Source organism: Camponotus vicinus, unplaced genomic scaffold (genome assembly GCF_025532165.1).
Source record: "Camponotus vicinus isolate PSW18456_S1 unplaced genomic scaffold, iyCamVici1.0 SCAF_12, whole genome shotgun sequence".
Lineage (NCBI taxonomy): Eukaryota > Metazoa > Arthropoda > Insecta > Hymenoptera > Formicidae > Camponotus > Camponotus vicinus.
In genome coordinates, this window is record NW_028141948.1 from 7,296,800 (window position 1) to 7,314,713 (window position 17,914).

A 17,914-nucleotide genomic window follows, 5' to 3' on the forward strand; every position below is an offset into this window, starting at 1 on the left:
ATATTTACTAAATATTTATTATATTAAAAATTTTATTTTATTTATATTACATGTATATTGAACTTGTTATTTTAAATAGATAACGAACGAATAATTTTCATTAAGTCGCCAGACATTTATTTGTCCGACTTATAAGATCGATTTAATATCTGAAGCCTCTCTACCCAGTGAGAAATGATAAGTCGAATAGACGTCTAAGACGTTTAATAGATGTCCAATAGACGTTTATTAGATATCTTAGACGTCTAACAAACGTCTATCCGACTTGTCATTTCTCACTGGGTATTGAGATTGTATCAGAAACTAAATCGAAGTAATATTTCTAATTTTATCTGTCACTCTTTGAAAACTTTATATAATTCTTATGACTAAAACTAAATACGAGAGAGATAGCGATCATAGCGGTAAACGAACGAACTAGCGATTACTGATTTTACAGTGAAATTTACTGGTTTTACAGTGAATTTTACTTTAACTGACCATAATCAGTGAGATATAAGATAAAATAACAAAAAAATAAGCGTTTCCACTGAAGATCAGTAAAATACTCACTGATTCTCAGTGAAATCTTATTTTACTGTTTAAATTAGTGATATTTTCACTGATTCACTTTTAGAGAGCAAATTAACCGATTCGAGAGCATCATTGAACAATTACAGCCATTCTATTCTTCAGAGGATCGATTAAACTGCTTTATTCGAAAACGCTGGAAAACTCAAATATGATAAGAAAATAGGTCATAAATTTTATATTTGTTATTATTATTTTATTTAAACGTAAATAAAAAAAACACATCTAATATCATATAAAATTTTAACAAATAATGTCTTTCATTGCCTGCGTTTTATAAAAATATGTTTTGCCAATCAATTGTATTATTTATTTAAAAAATGTATATATTTTTTAGCACTTTAATTACACTCGATTGATATAGCTAATATTTTAACTATGCAACATGAATCGTGCACAGATAAACGCATGCGTCGAAAGAACAATTGTTAAAGTCTGATCGCGAAAGTCATGTTATATAAAAAATTTTGAAAGATTTTTTTATGGGATCGATGTACTAACTAATGACATTAATAATAAAATAATCGTCACTTCATGACTGAAAAATGACGTCAAAATAATGTTATATCAAGACGTCAATATAAAGTCATGTAACAAATCAGTCATTTTGACGACATATGACCAAAAATGACCAGTTTGGAACGTCAAAATGACGTGTGCTTGCTACCTGGGGAGAGTACTGATTCTCAAAGTGAGCGCCCATTCATAGTGCCCGAATCAGATATTAAAAAAAGAAAAAAGACAGATCTTGAAGCAGAGTTCATAATTAAAGAATCATCACAGGCTATTGTTACAGCCTGCTCGGCTCCGCCAGCATTGCTGAATAGAACAACCTCTAAGATAGAAACAGAAGAAGATAAAAATATGATAACAGTTCTGTTACATGGATTTAAACGTATGCCTGAACAACAAAAAACAAAATGTATCATAAAGTTATTGGAGACATTGGAGTCATTCAACAAGAACAAGACTGAAGAACAACAAGACTGAATAATTGCAAGTTATTGCTGATAAAGTGCCAAAGATATAAAAGCTATATTTACTGTTGCTGTGATTTACTTATATCATTAGTTTTAAATTCTTCAATGTCGCCAGTAGATAAATAACCCAAGTAGAACAAGTTAATCACAAAAACGTCAATGTGACATTAAAATGATGAATTTTACGTCATAAAATGATCGACATCAAGATTGACTTTGCAATGACTGATTTATGACATGCTGTTTTATGATATTTGTGATGTGTATAATAATATATTATTACAGATTACATGATTTGTTATAATTTTCTGCGAGTTTTATAGAATATTAAGGTATATTTATAGAATATTAAGGTATATTAAGGTATATTTCTAAAGAATAACAAAAGGTCATATAATAGTCAAAATGAGAGAAGTAAAATGTAAGCTATATATATAGTGCGCGTGCGCAGCAAAGACGAACAGACCACAAAAACTTATAATGCGTTTGCGCGAGTTTTCCCGCTATTTTGCATCATCTGCCACGTTGGTCGCATCTTATGTGGTCTTTTGTTCGTCGTATTTATTCGTAAATTTTACTCGATATGCTCAGAATTTTATGCAAAAAAAAGTGATTATATAACTTATTGCGATTCCTGATATCATCGTACATGTGCGCATATTGTAAAATTCTAATATGACTGATAACCCTGTAAGTATAATAAACTTTTTGTGAAAATATTGCACGTGTAGTAGATTGCATGTGAGCTTTTTCTAAAAAAAATAGTACTTTATTTGCTTTTAATATTTTTACGCTTCGCATTCAAGTATTCATATTTTATATTAATATAACATATAATTCATTTAATGCAATCCTTTATTAGAGTTAATGCATTTTGATATTCTAACCTTGCTTTTGACATCAGAAACGTGAAATCATATTATAATTTATTTTCTCTCTTGATTTTTTCATATTTTATTTTACAGCATATTTACATATTTTATTTTAGCTATTTATTGATTATTTGATTTGAATAAAAAGAAAATTAAATATATCTTATAAATATGCTGAAGTGATAACAATATGGGTGCGTTCCATAGCGACACAAGTTGACATGAGCTAACACACAAGTATCATTCTATCTTTTATTATTCCTGAATGTTGAAAAAAGACAGAATAATGCTTGTGTCAGCTTGTGTCAACTTATGTCGCTAATAGGAAAGTACCCAATAAGTGTCATCTTATGCGAATATACATTTTTATTTCATTTTATTTTTATATTTATTATTTCAACATATACTAAGAATTTTTAGCATGGATTTCTCACTTCTAATGTTATCAAACAAAGATAGAAGCGGTTTGTAGGCAGAATTTAAGTCTTAATCAATATCTTTATCTAATATCTTATATCAATAATTTTTATAGAGTAAACGTCGTAGAGCAAGACATGCTAGACAAGAAGTGATGCAGAAAATTAAAGTGGTTGAATTGGGCTTTAAAGTGAAAGGAATTCCAGGGCATACTAATTTGCAATCGCTTAATGATTTAAACAGAGATGATAGTGACAGTAGTAGTACATCTAGTGTTAATATTAATCAATGTGAGAATAGAAATGACAATAATACTTTTTGTATTAACACAGATAACTCTAATGGAGTTGATAGTAATATAAGTAGTAATAATTCTGACAGGCTTGAATTTGAAATAGACAACAATAATATTCACAGTACCGATGATAGTGAACATGAAGTATTAAGTAGTGGTAGTGAAATTTTCGAAAGAAATCTTGAAAATCAAAATGATTTTCTTCAGAATGACGATCAAAAGCAATTGTATCTATTAACAAATTTAAAAGAATGGGCAATGAAAGGTGTAAGCTTCGTTAAAGTAGTCTTCTGAAAATACTTGCACCTTTGTTTCCCAATTTACCTAAGAGCTATAAAAGTCTTTTGCACACTCCTCGTAAAACAGTTACTATTGCTTTTGAAGATGGAGGGTTTTTTTATAAGGGTATTAGAAAAAATATTGATGATAGACTTGTGCAACAATATTTCGTGGATCATCAAGAGGTTGTAATTGATATAAACATAGATGGATTGGATCCATATAAAAGTACAAATGATTGTTTTTGGACAATACTCGGCTGCTTTGAAGATGATCCTCAGCCATTTATAATTGCTGTTTATTATAGGAAAGGAAAGCCAAAGGATATTGAAACATTTTTAGGACAATATGTGGAAGAAGTTAAAAATTTGCAAGAGCAAGGTGTTGAAGTATTCCAACATATTTATCCTTTTCGAGTTCGCAAGTATGTGCTTGATGCTCCAGCGAGATCATTAATAAAATATACAATTGGTCATAACGGTCGCTTCGCATGCGAGAAATGTGAAGTTGAAGGAGAATATTATCTGTCGAGACAAATTTTTTTAAATTTAGATGATACTTTAAGAACAGACGAGTCATTTCGTATTCGATCTAATATTTTGCATCATACTGGTGATTCACCCTTGGAAAGAATTCCGACTGGAATGGTTTCACAATTTCGATTAGATCCCTTACATTTGATTTATGCAGGTGTTTGGAAGAGGTGACTTACTTTTGTTTTGGGTTCATATAACAAACGTGGTATTGCACCACAAGCTGACATAATAAAGATGAACAATAAGATTTTAGAATTGACTTCGTATATTCCTAAGATTTTTAATCGAAGACCACGAACATTCAAATATTTTGCAAAATTTAAAGGTACAGAGTTCAGACGTTTACTGTTTTATGATGGATTGATTATATTTAAACACTTAGACAAGAATTTGTGGAAAAGCTATATTCTCCTACAATCATCAATTTATATGAGACCTGATTTAGTAAAAGATATGATACCTGTAGCTGATGTGATAATCCGCCAATTTATAAAACATGCTATTAAAGTTTTTGGAAAACAATTTGTAGTTTATAATGTGCATAGCTTGTGCCATTTGCCAGAGGAGTGTCGTTTGCATGGTGCTATTGATTCTTTTAGTGCATTTAAATATGAGAATTTTTTTATGACACTAAAGGATTGTTTGCGTTCAACTTATAAACCTCTTCAGCAACTGGCTAATAGAGATTTTGAGACAAAAGGTCGTCTAACATCAAAAATATTGCAGCCAAATGATCGAATAGTAAAGTTAAAAGGCTTGTGCGAAAATATAAGAGATAATATAGAAGGTGACGTGTATTCTTCCATTGAAATTGATGGAATTCTTTTAAATACTAATCTAGCTGATCGATGTTTTCTTACCAAAAACAACACAGTAGTAGTGTTATTAAATGTCATTCATACACCTGAAAGCAGGATAATATTAAACGGTCAAAAATTTCGCATTATGACCGACTATTACACTTATCCGTGTGATTCCTCACAGTTAGGCATCTGGAAAGTGAGCTCATTAGATCCTCAAGTTCATGGTTGGAATATTTCACAGTTTGCTACAAAATGTGTTTTATTACCTTTGCAAAATGAAGAATTTCTTACAATTCCTCTTATACATAATCATAAATGACTCTATAAATAAATAATATAGTAAAGTAATATAGTGTAAATATGTTAAATATTCATATATAATCATTCGTATTGTTTAAATTTACTTTGTTTCTAGCTTGCATTATTTAATAATTTATTTATCATTCTATTTTGTGGTTATTCAAAATTGTATCTATTTTTAGTATGCAGTTGTTACTTTTCTTCCAAATAATGAGGATACTGAGCCAACAAGTGATGTTATACCCACTTGTTGGCTACTTGCTAAAGATACAAAGGCTTACTGGCCCAATTTTCCTAAACGTGGGACTACAGATAAACGATCAAAATTAATATTAAGTTTGGCTGAACCAGATAAAAACTGGCCTACATATGATGTAAAATTTTGTCACAGCTATGGTAAATACATTCACACATTCATTTATCTATTTTTTGTTAAGACTTGTAATTATTATCTTTTATAATGTAAAACCTTTCTGTTTATTTTAGATACATATAACAAGGCACGAAAGGCAGTAATATTCAAAATGAAGAAGATCGAACAGTAGGAACAGAAATTAGTGATACAGATCAGCGCAGGAAAATAAGGAGAAATCCAAAATATTTTACAGAATCATCCGAAGATGAACGTGATGTTCATAATGTTAAGAGGAGCAATACAGTGAACCAACTGTCTAGTGACAATGAAGATGAAGAAGAAGATCTTAAAGCAAAAGTTGCAGCATTATTATTAAAAAGAAATAACAGAAAACAGAAAGTTTCTCAAAATAAGGAAGTTTCTATGGTTACATCTAAGAATTTAACGAAAACAATTGATTCAAAAAAGGACCGTTTTGTTTTAAATAATACCAAGGAAAGTCATTCACGTTCTAAAGAAACATACCAGCTAGAAGATGCTTCTTCACATACAACATCAGAAGCAATAACTTCAACGTCATCTTGCAGTACTTCGTCCTCGTCTTTTCACCGACAACATGACGATGAAGATAAAGTGAAAGAACAACTTTTGTCAGGTAAATAATTTATGCCTTAAATCTGTCAGTACAAGAAAGTATTGACTGCTATTGTATTAATCTATTCTTTATGTATGTTTGTAGAAAATCATTCTCAGCAGTCAGAACCTGTTTTATTCAGTCCAGAAAAACGTAAGTTTTGTTTTTAAAGAAAATATTTGGGAAAGAAGTTACTGGTAAAATTATCGCAACTTTTTTTTGTACATTGAGTTGTTAATATTTTTACTTATTATATTATTGTTATATATATATATATACAGGGTGACCCATTTTAACTTAGGCAGCCAAATAACTCGAAAAATAAGCAAGATAGAGAAAAATGTTTTAGACAAAAGTTGTATGGTTTCGAGGGGGCCATAAGATGGTATCATTGGTTTGACCTTGAAGAGTCATTTGAAGGTCACGTGAAGGTCACTTCAATTTTTTTAAATGGAACATCCTATATATTTTTGTACATTCTTGTAGCTCATCTCGAGAGCTTTCCAAAACACTATAATTAAGTACATTTTCGTTAAGTACTTTTTGAGTTATGAGGCTTGAAATAATTTCTTAATTTTACATAAACCGTAAAATATCTTGTAAAATATTCATTTTTCGATTACCTTACCTTAATAGTTTTATGTACAAAATAATGAGAGGAATCAATTGGTGTAAAGAAAACACATAGTTGTTTCGAAGAAAAAATATGTAATTTGCAATTAACAATTCCATATTTTTTCTTAAAAACAACTATGTGTTTTCTTTACACCAATTGATTCCTCTCATTATTTTGTACATAAAAGTATTAAGGTAAGATAATCGAAAAATGAATATTTTACAAGATATTTTACGGTTTATGTAAAATTAAGAAATTATTTCAAGCCTCATAACTCAAAAAGTACTTAACGAAAATGTACTTAATTATAGTGTTTTGGAAAGCTCTCGAGATGAGCTACAAGAATGTACAAAAATATATAGGATGTTCCATTTAAAAAAATTGAAGTGACCTTCACGTGACCTTCAAATGACTCTTCAAGGTCAAACCAATGATACCATCTTATGGCCCCCTCGAAACCATACAACTTTTGTCTAAAACATTTTTCTCTATCTTGCTTATTTTTCGAGTTATTTGGCTGCCTAAGTTAAAATGGGTCACCCTGTATATATATATATATATATATATATATATATATATATATATATATATATATATATATATTGCAAATTACTTTGTTCTGCATAAATAGAAATTGTACAAGAAGATAGTAGACAAAAGATTAATACTGCAACAGATAATGAAAATCAGACTAGCTCGCAGAAATTAAATCAGCCTACTTACTTAAGTAATGAACAGAGAAAAAGTATTACGTCAAAGATCAGCCTACACCCAATAAACAAAAAGTTCTCTTAAAGCGCTCTTTATGATAACTTTTGAAAAAGATAAAAGCTGTCTTTCAAGATATCCAAAACGAGGTCTTTTAGCGCAACTAAAAGATGTTGAATGTCCATCCAAAAAGTAGTCTTTCAGAAATCCTAAAGAGCACTTTTGATTTTTATAAGCTCTTTCGGAAGTTGTCTGAAAGTTAACGTTAAGAGAACTAAAAAGAGACCTCTAGGTTGTCTTTTATAGGTTATGAAGTTTTGTAAATTTTTTTTTTTAAATCGAATAAAACCGAAAAAATGAAACAGAATTAGAAAAAATTGTATAAAACAATAAAAATATATTTATTCTGTTCTAAACAATTTGTAAATCCAATTCTGTTCCATCTCTTCCGGTTTTATTTAACTTTTTCATTAATAAATAAACAATATAATACATTAATTTTATAGAATCATAAATTATTTATTTAATGAAACTTGTAAAATTTATTTATAAAACTTTTTGGCATTTCAAACTTTATAAATATTAAAATAAAACGTTTTATTTTTACTATAATTATATAGAATGTCTTTGTATTAGTTTCATATAGGTTATAAAAAAATTTAAACGAAGTAATTCTAAATCACATTAATACAATCATATTTAGTATGAAATTAAATATGATTAACTAGTAATTAGAGCGTAATAACATACACAGGGAGTTGTTCTTGACGCCTTTTGTACTGGCAATCCTTTACTGATTTGAACTTCAAACGTCAACTGCAGATTAATTAAAGTAAATAAATTTATAAAAAATTTTATAAATTATAAAAGAAATTGGTAATATTATAAAAATTAATTAAGTGTACAGGTTATAATGCATCAATATGATTGATACACTATATAATGATGCGTTAATGAATAATTTAATTAAAAATTAATTATACACTTACCAAAATATTCATAAATTTCATGCACATATAGAGCAATGTTCATAATTTCACAATCGTTATAATGACTCTGAAGTTAATACGCATCCGCACGACGCACACAATAAAAAAGCGCGGGAACTACGTTTATTAACTAACAAAAGTTCTCTAATTGATGTCTTATAAAATTTCTTGAAGATAATTTACAAAAGATGTCTTAGAGAGCACTTTTTAACATATTTAAAAAAGTCATCTTTCAAAAATGCTCTGAAAGTTATCTTTTGCATGCAAAACATAAGAAAGATGTCAATTTGACAGCTTTAAGAAAATCTTAAAGAGCTCTTAAAAAAGATGAGTTCTAAGTCCTCCAAAAAATCATCTGGCGTTTATTGGGCAGGTACATACTATAATTTTACAGCTATTTATTTCTTATCTCTATTGAAAACTTCAGATGAAAAATATAAGTTTTACATAAATAAATTCTTACTTTATTTTACAAAAGGAATCATTCCTTATAAATTGTAAATAAATTTTTTATAATTTAATTAATAATTATATATTGATATTTCTATGCAAGTAATTTTATTTTCGAGATTCTAATTTATATTTATACTTTGTGATTATAGGTATACAAAGTGGGACGCAATTCAAAGAAAATAGATCTTACGATGCAAACTGTAATAATTTACTTAAAAAATCGGTTTCTTCCAGTAATCATCCATCAAGTAAGCATATATGTAGATTATTTAAAATTTTATTAACTAATAATACTTTATATTAATAATTTCTGCTTGTATTAATTAGGTGATAACACTACTGCTGCTGCCATAAATCAAATTAAGACAGAGTTGCTTCAAGAAATAAGTAGTAAACTCGACTTTGTAATGATGAACACAACAAAAATTCTTACTTATTTATCACCAGAAGAAAGTCTTCTTTTAAGATCAGATAACTTTCCAGCGCTTCCTCTAAACACAATTGACGAATATGACAAATTTGAAGAGTTTTTAAATAATGGTACAAGTTTCTCAACAGTGGTATGTTTAAAGTAAATAAGATTTATTTATATGATTTTGTTCTTTGTACTCATTGTCAAATAAATGTAATTTAGGTACAATACTTTGCGGGTCGTACGCTCAGTCAAAGTAATGACTGGCAAAGTGCTGTATATTTGATATCAAAATTACTAATAAGTAATAAATTGGCAAGAGCAATAAGCTGGGGAGGTACTAACGACACTAAGATCGTATTAGCAAATAGTAAAATTATGGAGGCTGTTTACTGTAAGTATACTTTTATAGAAATTATAGTTTTTTTATTAAAATAATAGATAAGAAATAAATAATAAATGAAAATTGCAGGCGCTGTTCTGAAAAACCATCCAAAAAGTGACCTAAAAACAGTAAAGTCAAAAATACAAAGATGGCTTTACACAGGAAATCAAAGGAAACTTTAATTACTTTAAAACATTTTTTTAGTCATGGAAAAATTAGTTGCTTTTGTGATATTTAGTATTAATGAGATTTTTATTTTTATATTATGAAACCACGACTGAAAATTTTTAATCACAATGTGCATTAATAGAACGTATAAGTACATTTAATTTTTGTTCATGATTTGAATATCAAATTATTTTATGTTTTGATCAGGTATTTAATACCTGAAGTTATTTCGTTATATATATATATATACAGGGCGATCCTGAAAAATGTTATGTCTTTAAAATGACGTATTCCTGACACCATTCTAAGACAATTTTTCCTTTACCAAAATTTGATTTGAAGCGTAGTTTTTGAATTATGAGCAAAAATAGTTAGTAAATCACGCGTCGGGTACAGAAGGCAGGCAGGAGCGGCGCGGCGTGCCGCGAGCGCGGGCGCAGCTGACCGCCCGACGGGTGATTATCACCGCATGAGTCGCTAACTATTTTATCTTATAACATAAAATTATGCTTTAAATAAAATTTTGGTAAAGAAGAAAATGTCTTAGAATTACGTCAGAAATACGTGTTCCTTAAAAAAACGTTATTTTAATAATGAAAAGTTGTTCCGGATCGCCGGCTGTCCGACGTTGCAATCAGCTGATTGCTACACGCGATGTGTGTATGGCGGAGTGTGTGCGTAAGAGAGAGAGAGAAAGAGAGAGAGAGAGGGAGGGTAGGAGGGACAGACATTCATACACACGCATGCACTTTTTTCTCGCTCTCTTTCTCTCTTTTACGCAACACTCATACACTCTCTCATTCAGTCTCTCACTCACACTCTCTCGGTCACTCACTCACTCACTCACCTGCTTACTCACTTGCTCACTCACCTTGTAGCAGCGTAGCGAATCTTCATGCTATGTATTGTTGTTATCTGCTGCACGGTTATGATTGCTAGAGATGCGCGACACATCGAAATTTTTTCGATTATTAATCTCACACTCGATTGACACAATACAGATTACACGATAACGAGTTTACTGTTTATTCACTAACTATTGATTTATCGATACCAAAAATTACTTTCAAAGAAACGCGAATGCAAACAACACATGACTCGACGCGAAGCGACGGACCGCGGAGACTGCGCGACCACAAGAGTTATGTTGCCAGAAACGCGACACGCGACATCTAACAAACGACTTGCGCGTGGCGCGTGATTGACGCGAGATAAGACGAACGATCGGCTAAAACCTTCGCATTGCGAATGCGGTAGAAAACATGAAACGTATAATGACATACTTAAAAAATTAATTATTTATTATAAATAATAACTATTTCTAATTATAATAAATAATTATTATTTACTCAATCACGCGCCACGCGCAAGTCGTTTGTTAGATGTCGCGTGTTGCGTTTCTGGCAACATAACTCTTGTGGTCGCGCAGTCTCCGCGGTCCGTCGCTTCGCGTCGAGTCATGTGTTGTTTGCATCATAGACTTATATAATAGACCGCGCCATCTTATGGGCGCACGCACGCCGACATAGAAGGACAGAGATAGTGATGGAGTCGTCCGCTCTCTCTCATATTTGAGAGAGAGTGGGAGAAGACGGAGAAGGCGGAGAAGGCACTATATCTTATTCTATCTTATTCTCTCCTTTATCCCCACCTTATCACATTTAGACAGAGAGAGCACAACTCCAGCTATTGCTCTCTCAGCGTGGGTTGCTCTCACGGTTGGCTTGGTCTATTATATAAGTCTATGGTTTGCATTCGCGTTTCTTTGAAAGTAATTTTTGGTATCGATAAATCAATAGTGAGTGAATAAACAGTAAACTCGTTATCGTGTAATCTGTATTGTGTCAATCGAATGTGAGATTAATAATCGAAAAAATTTCGATGTGTCGCGCATCTCTAGCAATCATAACCGTGCAGCAGATAACAACAATACATAGCATGAAGATTCGCTACGCTGCTACAAGGTGAGTGAGCAAGTGAGTAAGCAGGTGAGTGAGTGAGTGAGTGACCGAGAGAGTGTGAGTGAGAGACTGAATGAGAGAGTGTATGAGTGTTGCGTAAAAGAGAGAAAGAGAGCGAGAAAAAAGTGCGTGCGTGTGTATGAATGTCTGTCCCTCCTACCCTCCCTCTCTCTCTCTCTCTCTTTCTCTCTCTCTCTTACGCACACACTCCGCCATACACACATCGCGTGTAGCAATCAGCTGATTGCAACGTCGGACGGCCGGCGATCCAGAACAACTTTTCATTATTAAAATAACGTTTTTTTAAGGAACACGTATTTCTGACGTAATTCTAAGACATTTTCTTCTTTACCAAAATTTTATTTAAAGCATAATTTTATGTTATAAGATAAAATAGTTAGCAACTCATGCGGTGATAATCACCCGTCGGGCGGTCAGCTGCGCCCGCGCTCGCGGCACGCCGCGCCGCTCCTGCCTGCCTTCTGTACCCGACGCGTGATTTACTAACTATTTTTGCTCATAATTCAAAAACTACGCTTCAAATCAAATTTTGGTAAAGGAAAAATTGTCTTAGAATGGTGTCAGGAATAAGACGTCATTTTAAAGACATAACGTTTTTCAGGATCGCCCTGTATATACAGGGTGAGTTTTAATGGTTGTGTCAATCTTTTTATCATGCGGGAGATTACCGATCGCAATTTTAATAAATTGATCGATACATAGATGTCAGTTAATTGGGTCGACTGTATCGAAGGCCGAAATATAATGTGTGCAATTAAAGCAAGTTAAAAGCTGAAATTATATAAAAAAAAATTAAAATAATAATAATTTAAAATTAATAAAAAAAAAAATAATAATAATAATAATTTAAAATTTATCATAAAAATAAATGCGGAATTTGAAATAAAGTTTTACATAAAACCGTAAAGTGTTAAATTTGAATTGAATTTTTAAATATGTATTTCTTCCGCTTTAATATATCGAATATGTATAATAATAAATCCCTAATTTGATCACAGTAAAAGAATAATAATAATAATAATAATAAATATAATAACATATATATTTAATAATAATAATAATAATAATAATAATAATAATAATAATAATAATAATAAATGCGTAGCTTTAATAATAATAATAAATCCACACTACATAATTTCAGCTTTTAACTTGCTTCAATTGTACACATTATATATTTCGGCCTTCGATACGGTCGATTCAATTAACTGACATCTATGTATCAATCAATTCATTAAAATTGCGATCGGTAATCTCCCGTATGATAAAAAGATTGACACAACCATTAAAACTCACCCTGTATATATATATATATATATATATATATATATATATATATATATATATTTTATTTTCAATATATATTTAATTACTCAAAGTTATTTCATTTTATATACCAAATTGTATTAGTACATTTCATTTTTCTAAATATCTTTAATAATTAACAAAGATGTTTTGGTTTATGTATGGATTATTAGTGCATTTTAGTTTTATTCAGTATCTTCAATATTTTTTGTTTTATATACTTCAAAATTTATAATTTCTTTATCTCTCTATTATATGATACATGTAAATTCCATATGTAAATTCCAATAAAGAGAAATCTCTTTACACGTAATTATATTTCTTACATGTTATAATGTTTATCTTATATTACTTCAATTTACTTTTACTAATGTATAATATCTAATTAACTCTGCTTTGTAAAACAAGATCATTTTTACATCATTTTGATGTCTTAATGATGTCACGAATAGGTGCTCTCGGTGGGCCATTTTGACGTGATGCATAAAAAATGATCAAAAAAAGATGTCATCTTGATATTTTCATGACTAATGTGTTCTACTTGGGAAAAGACGTAAGTTAGATCGACCACACTGGCAAATTTATTGATTGGTAATATATCACAACGTTTCGATCAAGGTTTTGGTCCTTATCAAGTGAACTAAAAAATTTTTTTACAGTATTATAAGAAGTAATTGACATACAGTAAATTTGATAAAAAAAATAAGCGAAAAAAATCGTATACATACAGTATCTTAGTTATTATATTAGCTATTATATTGCGAGAGAGAAAGAAATCACTGTGTCAGGATTGCATTATGTCAACCTCTCCATCCAACCAACTGAGAAAGAATGAGAAATCAAGTCTTTTTTTAACGTAACGATTAATAAGATAAATAGATATTGTGAAACAGATTTTATTCAACAATTGTTTTCCTACTCAAGTTATTAATCGTTACGTTAAAAAAAGACTTGATTTTTTAAAACATCGTGATGACGTAAATATGAATACTGAGTGTGATAATTCAGTCACACCTTCCTACATCTCTCTACCGTTTGTGGATGGCTTGAGTGATGAGATTAGTCGTGTTTTTAAGAATATTGGTCTTAGGGTTGTCTATGTACCTAAAAAACTTAATGCATTGATTAAACGTGGGAAAGATAGATTGCCTATTAATAGCAGGACTGAAGTCGTTTATAAATTAGATTGTAAAAATTGTAATGCGTCATATATTGGCCAAACGAAAAGACATTTAGGTACTCGTGTTAAAGAACATTTTAATAACATCAAAGTGCACGCAAGTAATCTTTCTGTCATTAGTAAACATAAATTGGAATTTAATCATGACTTCGATTGGTCAATACCGGTTATTTTACATAATGAAAAGCATGTGAAAAAGAGAGAAATTGCTGAAATGTTTTTTATTAAAAAGTTTGACAACACTATTAACTTACAGAAGGATACTGAGAATTTAAACAATATTTATGATAGACTAATAAAGGTCGTTTAGTCTTTCTCAGTTAGTTGGATGGAGATGTTGACATAATGCAATCCTGACACAGTGATTTCTTTCTTTCTCGCAATATAATAGCTAACTAATAAGATATTGTATGTATACGATTTTTTTCGCTTATTTTTTGTTATCAAATTTACTGTATGTCAATTACTTCTTATAATACTGTAAAAAAATTTTTTAGTTCACTTGATAAGGATTAAAACCTTGGTCGAAACGTTGTGATATATTACCAATCAATAAATTTGCCAGTGTGGTCGATCTAACTTACGTCTTTTATCATTAGTTTTATTTAATACTAATTTTAACCATTACTTTTTTAGGAATTTCTCCATTAATTATTTCTTCGTTATTTAAAATGCGATTTTTTTTCGAAAAATTTTTGTTTTGCTTTGATCTCGAAATGCGATTTTTTTTTGTTTTACTTTGATTTCGAAATACGATTTTTTTGTTTTTGTTTTGCTTTGATCTCATCTATACAAGTAAGTGGCAGTTTCAAATGCTGTGAAATTTTACATAGTTCCTATATTTAATATATCTCCAGATGAATGTGACCGATTGTTATTCAAGATAACTCAATTTGAGCTGTGCTTTAAACGTAACTTGTAAAATAGCATAAAGATAAATTTTTATTCAGTTTGTTTAATTATTTAATAACAGTTAACAAATTTAAGAATTATATATAATTTAAGAATTATTCCGTTTTTTTTTCAATAATGCACAATAAAAGATTCTTATTATTTAGGGCGCATTGCAAGAGAAAGATTGACTGGTACAATAGGAATATATAATTCGATGAAAGAATTTGTATATTTATATAAACATGTATATGTACATATATTACGGTTCTTTATATCTTGCAAGATTTTATTTTAATTTTAATGATTAACACAAATAATAAATATTAATTTTTGAAGAATAATTTTTGTGCAATAATGTTGCATAGAAAAGTATGTTGTACTTTGTAAGAATAAAACTAAAATCAAATGCATTATATATACGTTGTTTTATTTTTATTTATTGTTGTTACAGATCTGCTAATTGAAAAAAAATATTAAGTATTACAATCTCTGCGACATTACCTAAGAATAAAATTGCATGGTTAGGACAATAATTTAACTTGTTATAAATTGCATAAAATTTAAAATAAAATCATTCTAATGTATTCAATCTAATCCAGCTTCATCATAAAATTCAATTCCATCCTAAAATAATAAATACTGTTATTAATAACAATGTTGATAATAAATACTGTTTATTTAAATTATCTCTTTGATGAGTTGAAAACTTTTACATATTTATTTTAAATTCAAAATTATAGTGACACATTAAATATTTTTTAATTCAATAAAAAAATCGAATAGAGATTTAAAATATACTTACAATGCTACTTTATGGCGAGGGTCTGTTTAAAATGTCGTGTAAGGTGACTACCAACGTCATGTATATAGGTTATTGTTTTAACATAAATATAATAAATGTAGTTGTTAATATATATACCCTACACAATTAGGTTTAGTACAGCTGTAACAAACATGCAAAAACAAAGTAGAATGAGTAAAATAAAATAAGATTTATAATCATATATTATGATATAGAGATGAATGAAACTTAATAGGAGAAAATAAAATATCACAATTTAAAAAGAGAGAAAGAAAGATTATTGTACATTGATATCTTATTTATACTGCACATTAAAATATTATGCATAATTATCTGCGAAAATAATAAAAGCATAGAATATATAACTTAAATATTTCATTAATGAACAATTTATTATGTTATAATGAAAAGAGTAAAATAAAAAAACAAGCTATTTTAATAACAATCTTATTTAATGTAAGGAAACCCAGTAAACGCTAGATATTCCTAAAATATTCCGTTTGTATTCCAAAAGTTCTGTATATCCCGGAATAGTAGAGGAATATTTACAGAACGTTCAAATAATCATGAAATATTCAGGATATTTTATGAACATTACTTATATGTACAATAAGAAATATTCAGTGTACATTTTAGTATACGTATAGAATATACACGAAATATTCCATGAAATATTAATAAAACTTTCTTAGATCAATCTTATTAAACATTAAAGAATCGATGCGCATACGCATCACGTTAGCTGCGCGCGCAGCAGTCGGTGATTAACTGCATCCACGCACCACGCGTAAGCTCGAATTGCGCATTATCTGATTAACCGTGCCTACATCAAGAATCAGTGCCGCGTAATCTCGTGAAAAGTGCAATCAAACGAGCCGGCAAATTGCTTTGTTCATAAGATAGGTAAGTTTGCAATTTTTGACACGGAATATATATCTATGGATCCCATTCCGTAACTTCTAACAATGTCGTTATGTATGCTGCGCAGTTATTACATGATATAAAAATCCTGTGCAGTGATACATAACAATATCGTTAGAACTTATAGAATAAAGGCTTATATCGCATATCCAATCCAAAAGAAAAGAGGTTAACTTGTAATAATATTATACAGGGTGTCAGTGAAATTTTAGCCCATACGAAGTAAGGAGGTAGATTGGCTCAAATTAAGAAGGAAGGACTTGTACTGTTTTGTGATATTCGTAATAATTAACGAAAAATTAAATAAAGAATATCGGCCAATCTGCGTGAGTAGAAGCGCGCGGCGACGAGAGTCGTCCCACTGTAATCTTATACTAGGCGTGCGGCGAAGCGATGGGCGGATCGCTCTCCGAGACATGATGGTGGCGTGCGATATATCGCAATACCGCGCCGAAAAATGACCCGTCCTTTTAGTGGCGAGAAAATGATGCGCTATCATTTCCACACCACCTTGCGGTAGATAGCATGGTGCGCTTTTTTTATAGTGGTTTCCCCCATAGGCCTATTCCACTCTCAATTTAAATATTTGTGAAAATTTGTTCAAAATGCCGTTACTGTACGCTGAATGTATCGTAAATGTAAAAAATTGATTATGACAGTACCTTCACAACAATTGATCCGTGGTTGAAAATCCCTCGATAAAATGTATTGCACACGTTGGTAATGATACGGGCGTAATGCGTTACACGTAAAGCGTGATGTACCGCGTATCGCGAAAAACCAAATTCATGTGCCACAGGACGCACGCTAGTTCCAGGATTTTCATAAAATGCTTCGAGAATCCTTTCTTCATCTCGTACACGAACACACACTGCTGGACCGGTTATCCCGATATTATGCACGATACCCAGTTTCACATAATTATTGCACAACACGTAAAACTGTACGTCCACTTGGTTTTCGTGCACGCCCGGAAAATCATTCCACGTAAATTACGGCCGCGCGATAAGTATTTTCTCCCGCTAGCCCGTATGTCACAATCATATCCGTATATTCCT

The 17,914-nt window shown here is 30.3% G+C and overlaps 2 protein-coding genes across 2 annotated transcripts; both read left to right on the forward strand.

Moving 5' to 3' along the window:
- Nucleotides 1–156: 156 nt before the first annotated feature.
- LOC145963085 (uncharacterized) lies at nt 157–1,567 on the forward strand. The gene has a single exon (XM_083084733.1). It carries the CDS (start codon nt 1,198–1,200, stop codon nt 1,558–1,560), a length of 363 nt encoding a protein of 120 aa, XP_082940859.1. The 5' UTR covers nt 157–1,197; the 3' UTR covers nt 1,561–1,567.
- Nucleotides 1,568–2,152: 585 nt separating this feature from the next.
- On the forward strand, nt 2,153–9,911 carry LOC145963083 (uncharacterized). The gene is made up of 8 exons (XM_083084731.1): nt 2,153–2,240; nt 5,235–5,448; nt 5,539–6,062; nt 6,147–6,194; nt 8,957–9,055; nt 9,135–9,367; nt 9,442–9,613; nt 9,692–9,911. The coding sequence occupies exons 3-8, from the start codon at nt 5,831–5,833 to the stop codon at nt 9,784–9,786; spliced, it is 879 nt and encodes a 292-aa protein (XP_082940857.1). The 5' UTR covers nt 2,153–2,240; nt 5,235–5,448; nt 5,539–5,830; the 3' UTR covers nt 9,787–9,911.
- The last annotated feature ends 8,003 nt before the right edge of the window (nt 9,912–17,914 follow it).

Bases quoted from the DNA above. Each gene is read 5' to 3' on its own strand.
- LOC145963083 (XM_083084731.1), top strand. From the start codon at position 5,831: ATGGTTACATCTAAGAATTTAACGAAAACAATTGATTCAAAAAAGGAC. The intron at 6,063-6,146 runs GTAAATAATTTA...GTATGTTTGTAG, and splicing joins GAAAGAACAACTTTTGTCAG to AAAATCATTCTCAGCAGTCA. The intron at 6,195-8,956 runs GTAAGTTTTGTT...TTGTGATTATAG, and splicing joins TTTATTCAGTCCAGAAAAAC to GTATACAAAGTGGGACGCAA.
- LOC145963085 (XM_083084733.1), top strand. From the start codon at position 1,198: ATGACCAGTTTGGAACGTCAAAATGACGTGTGCTTGCTACCTGGGGAG.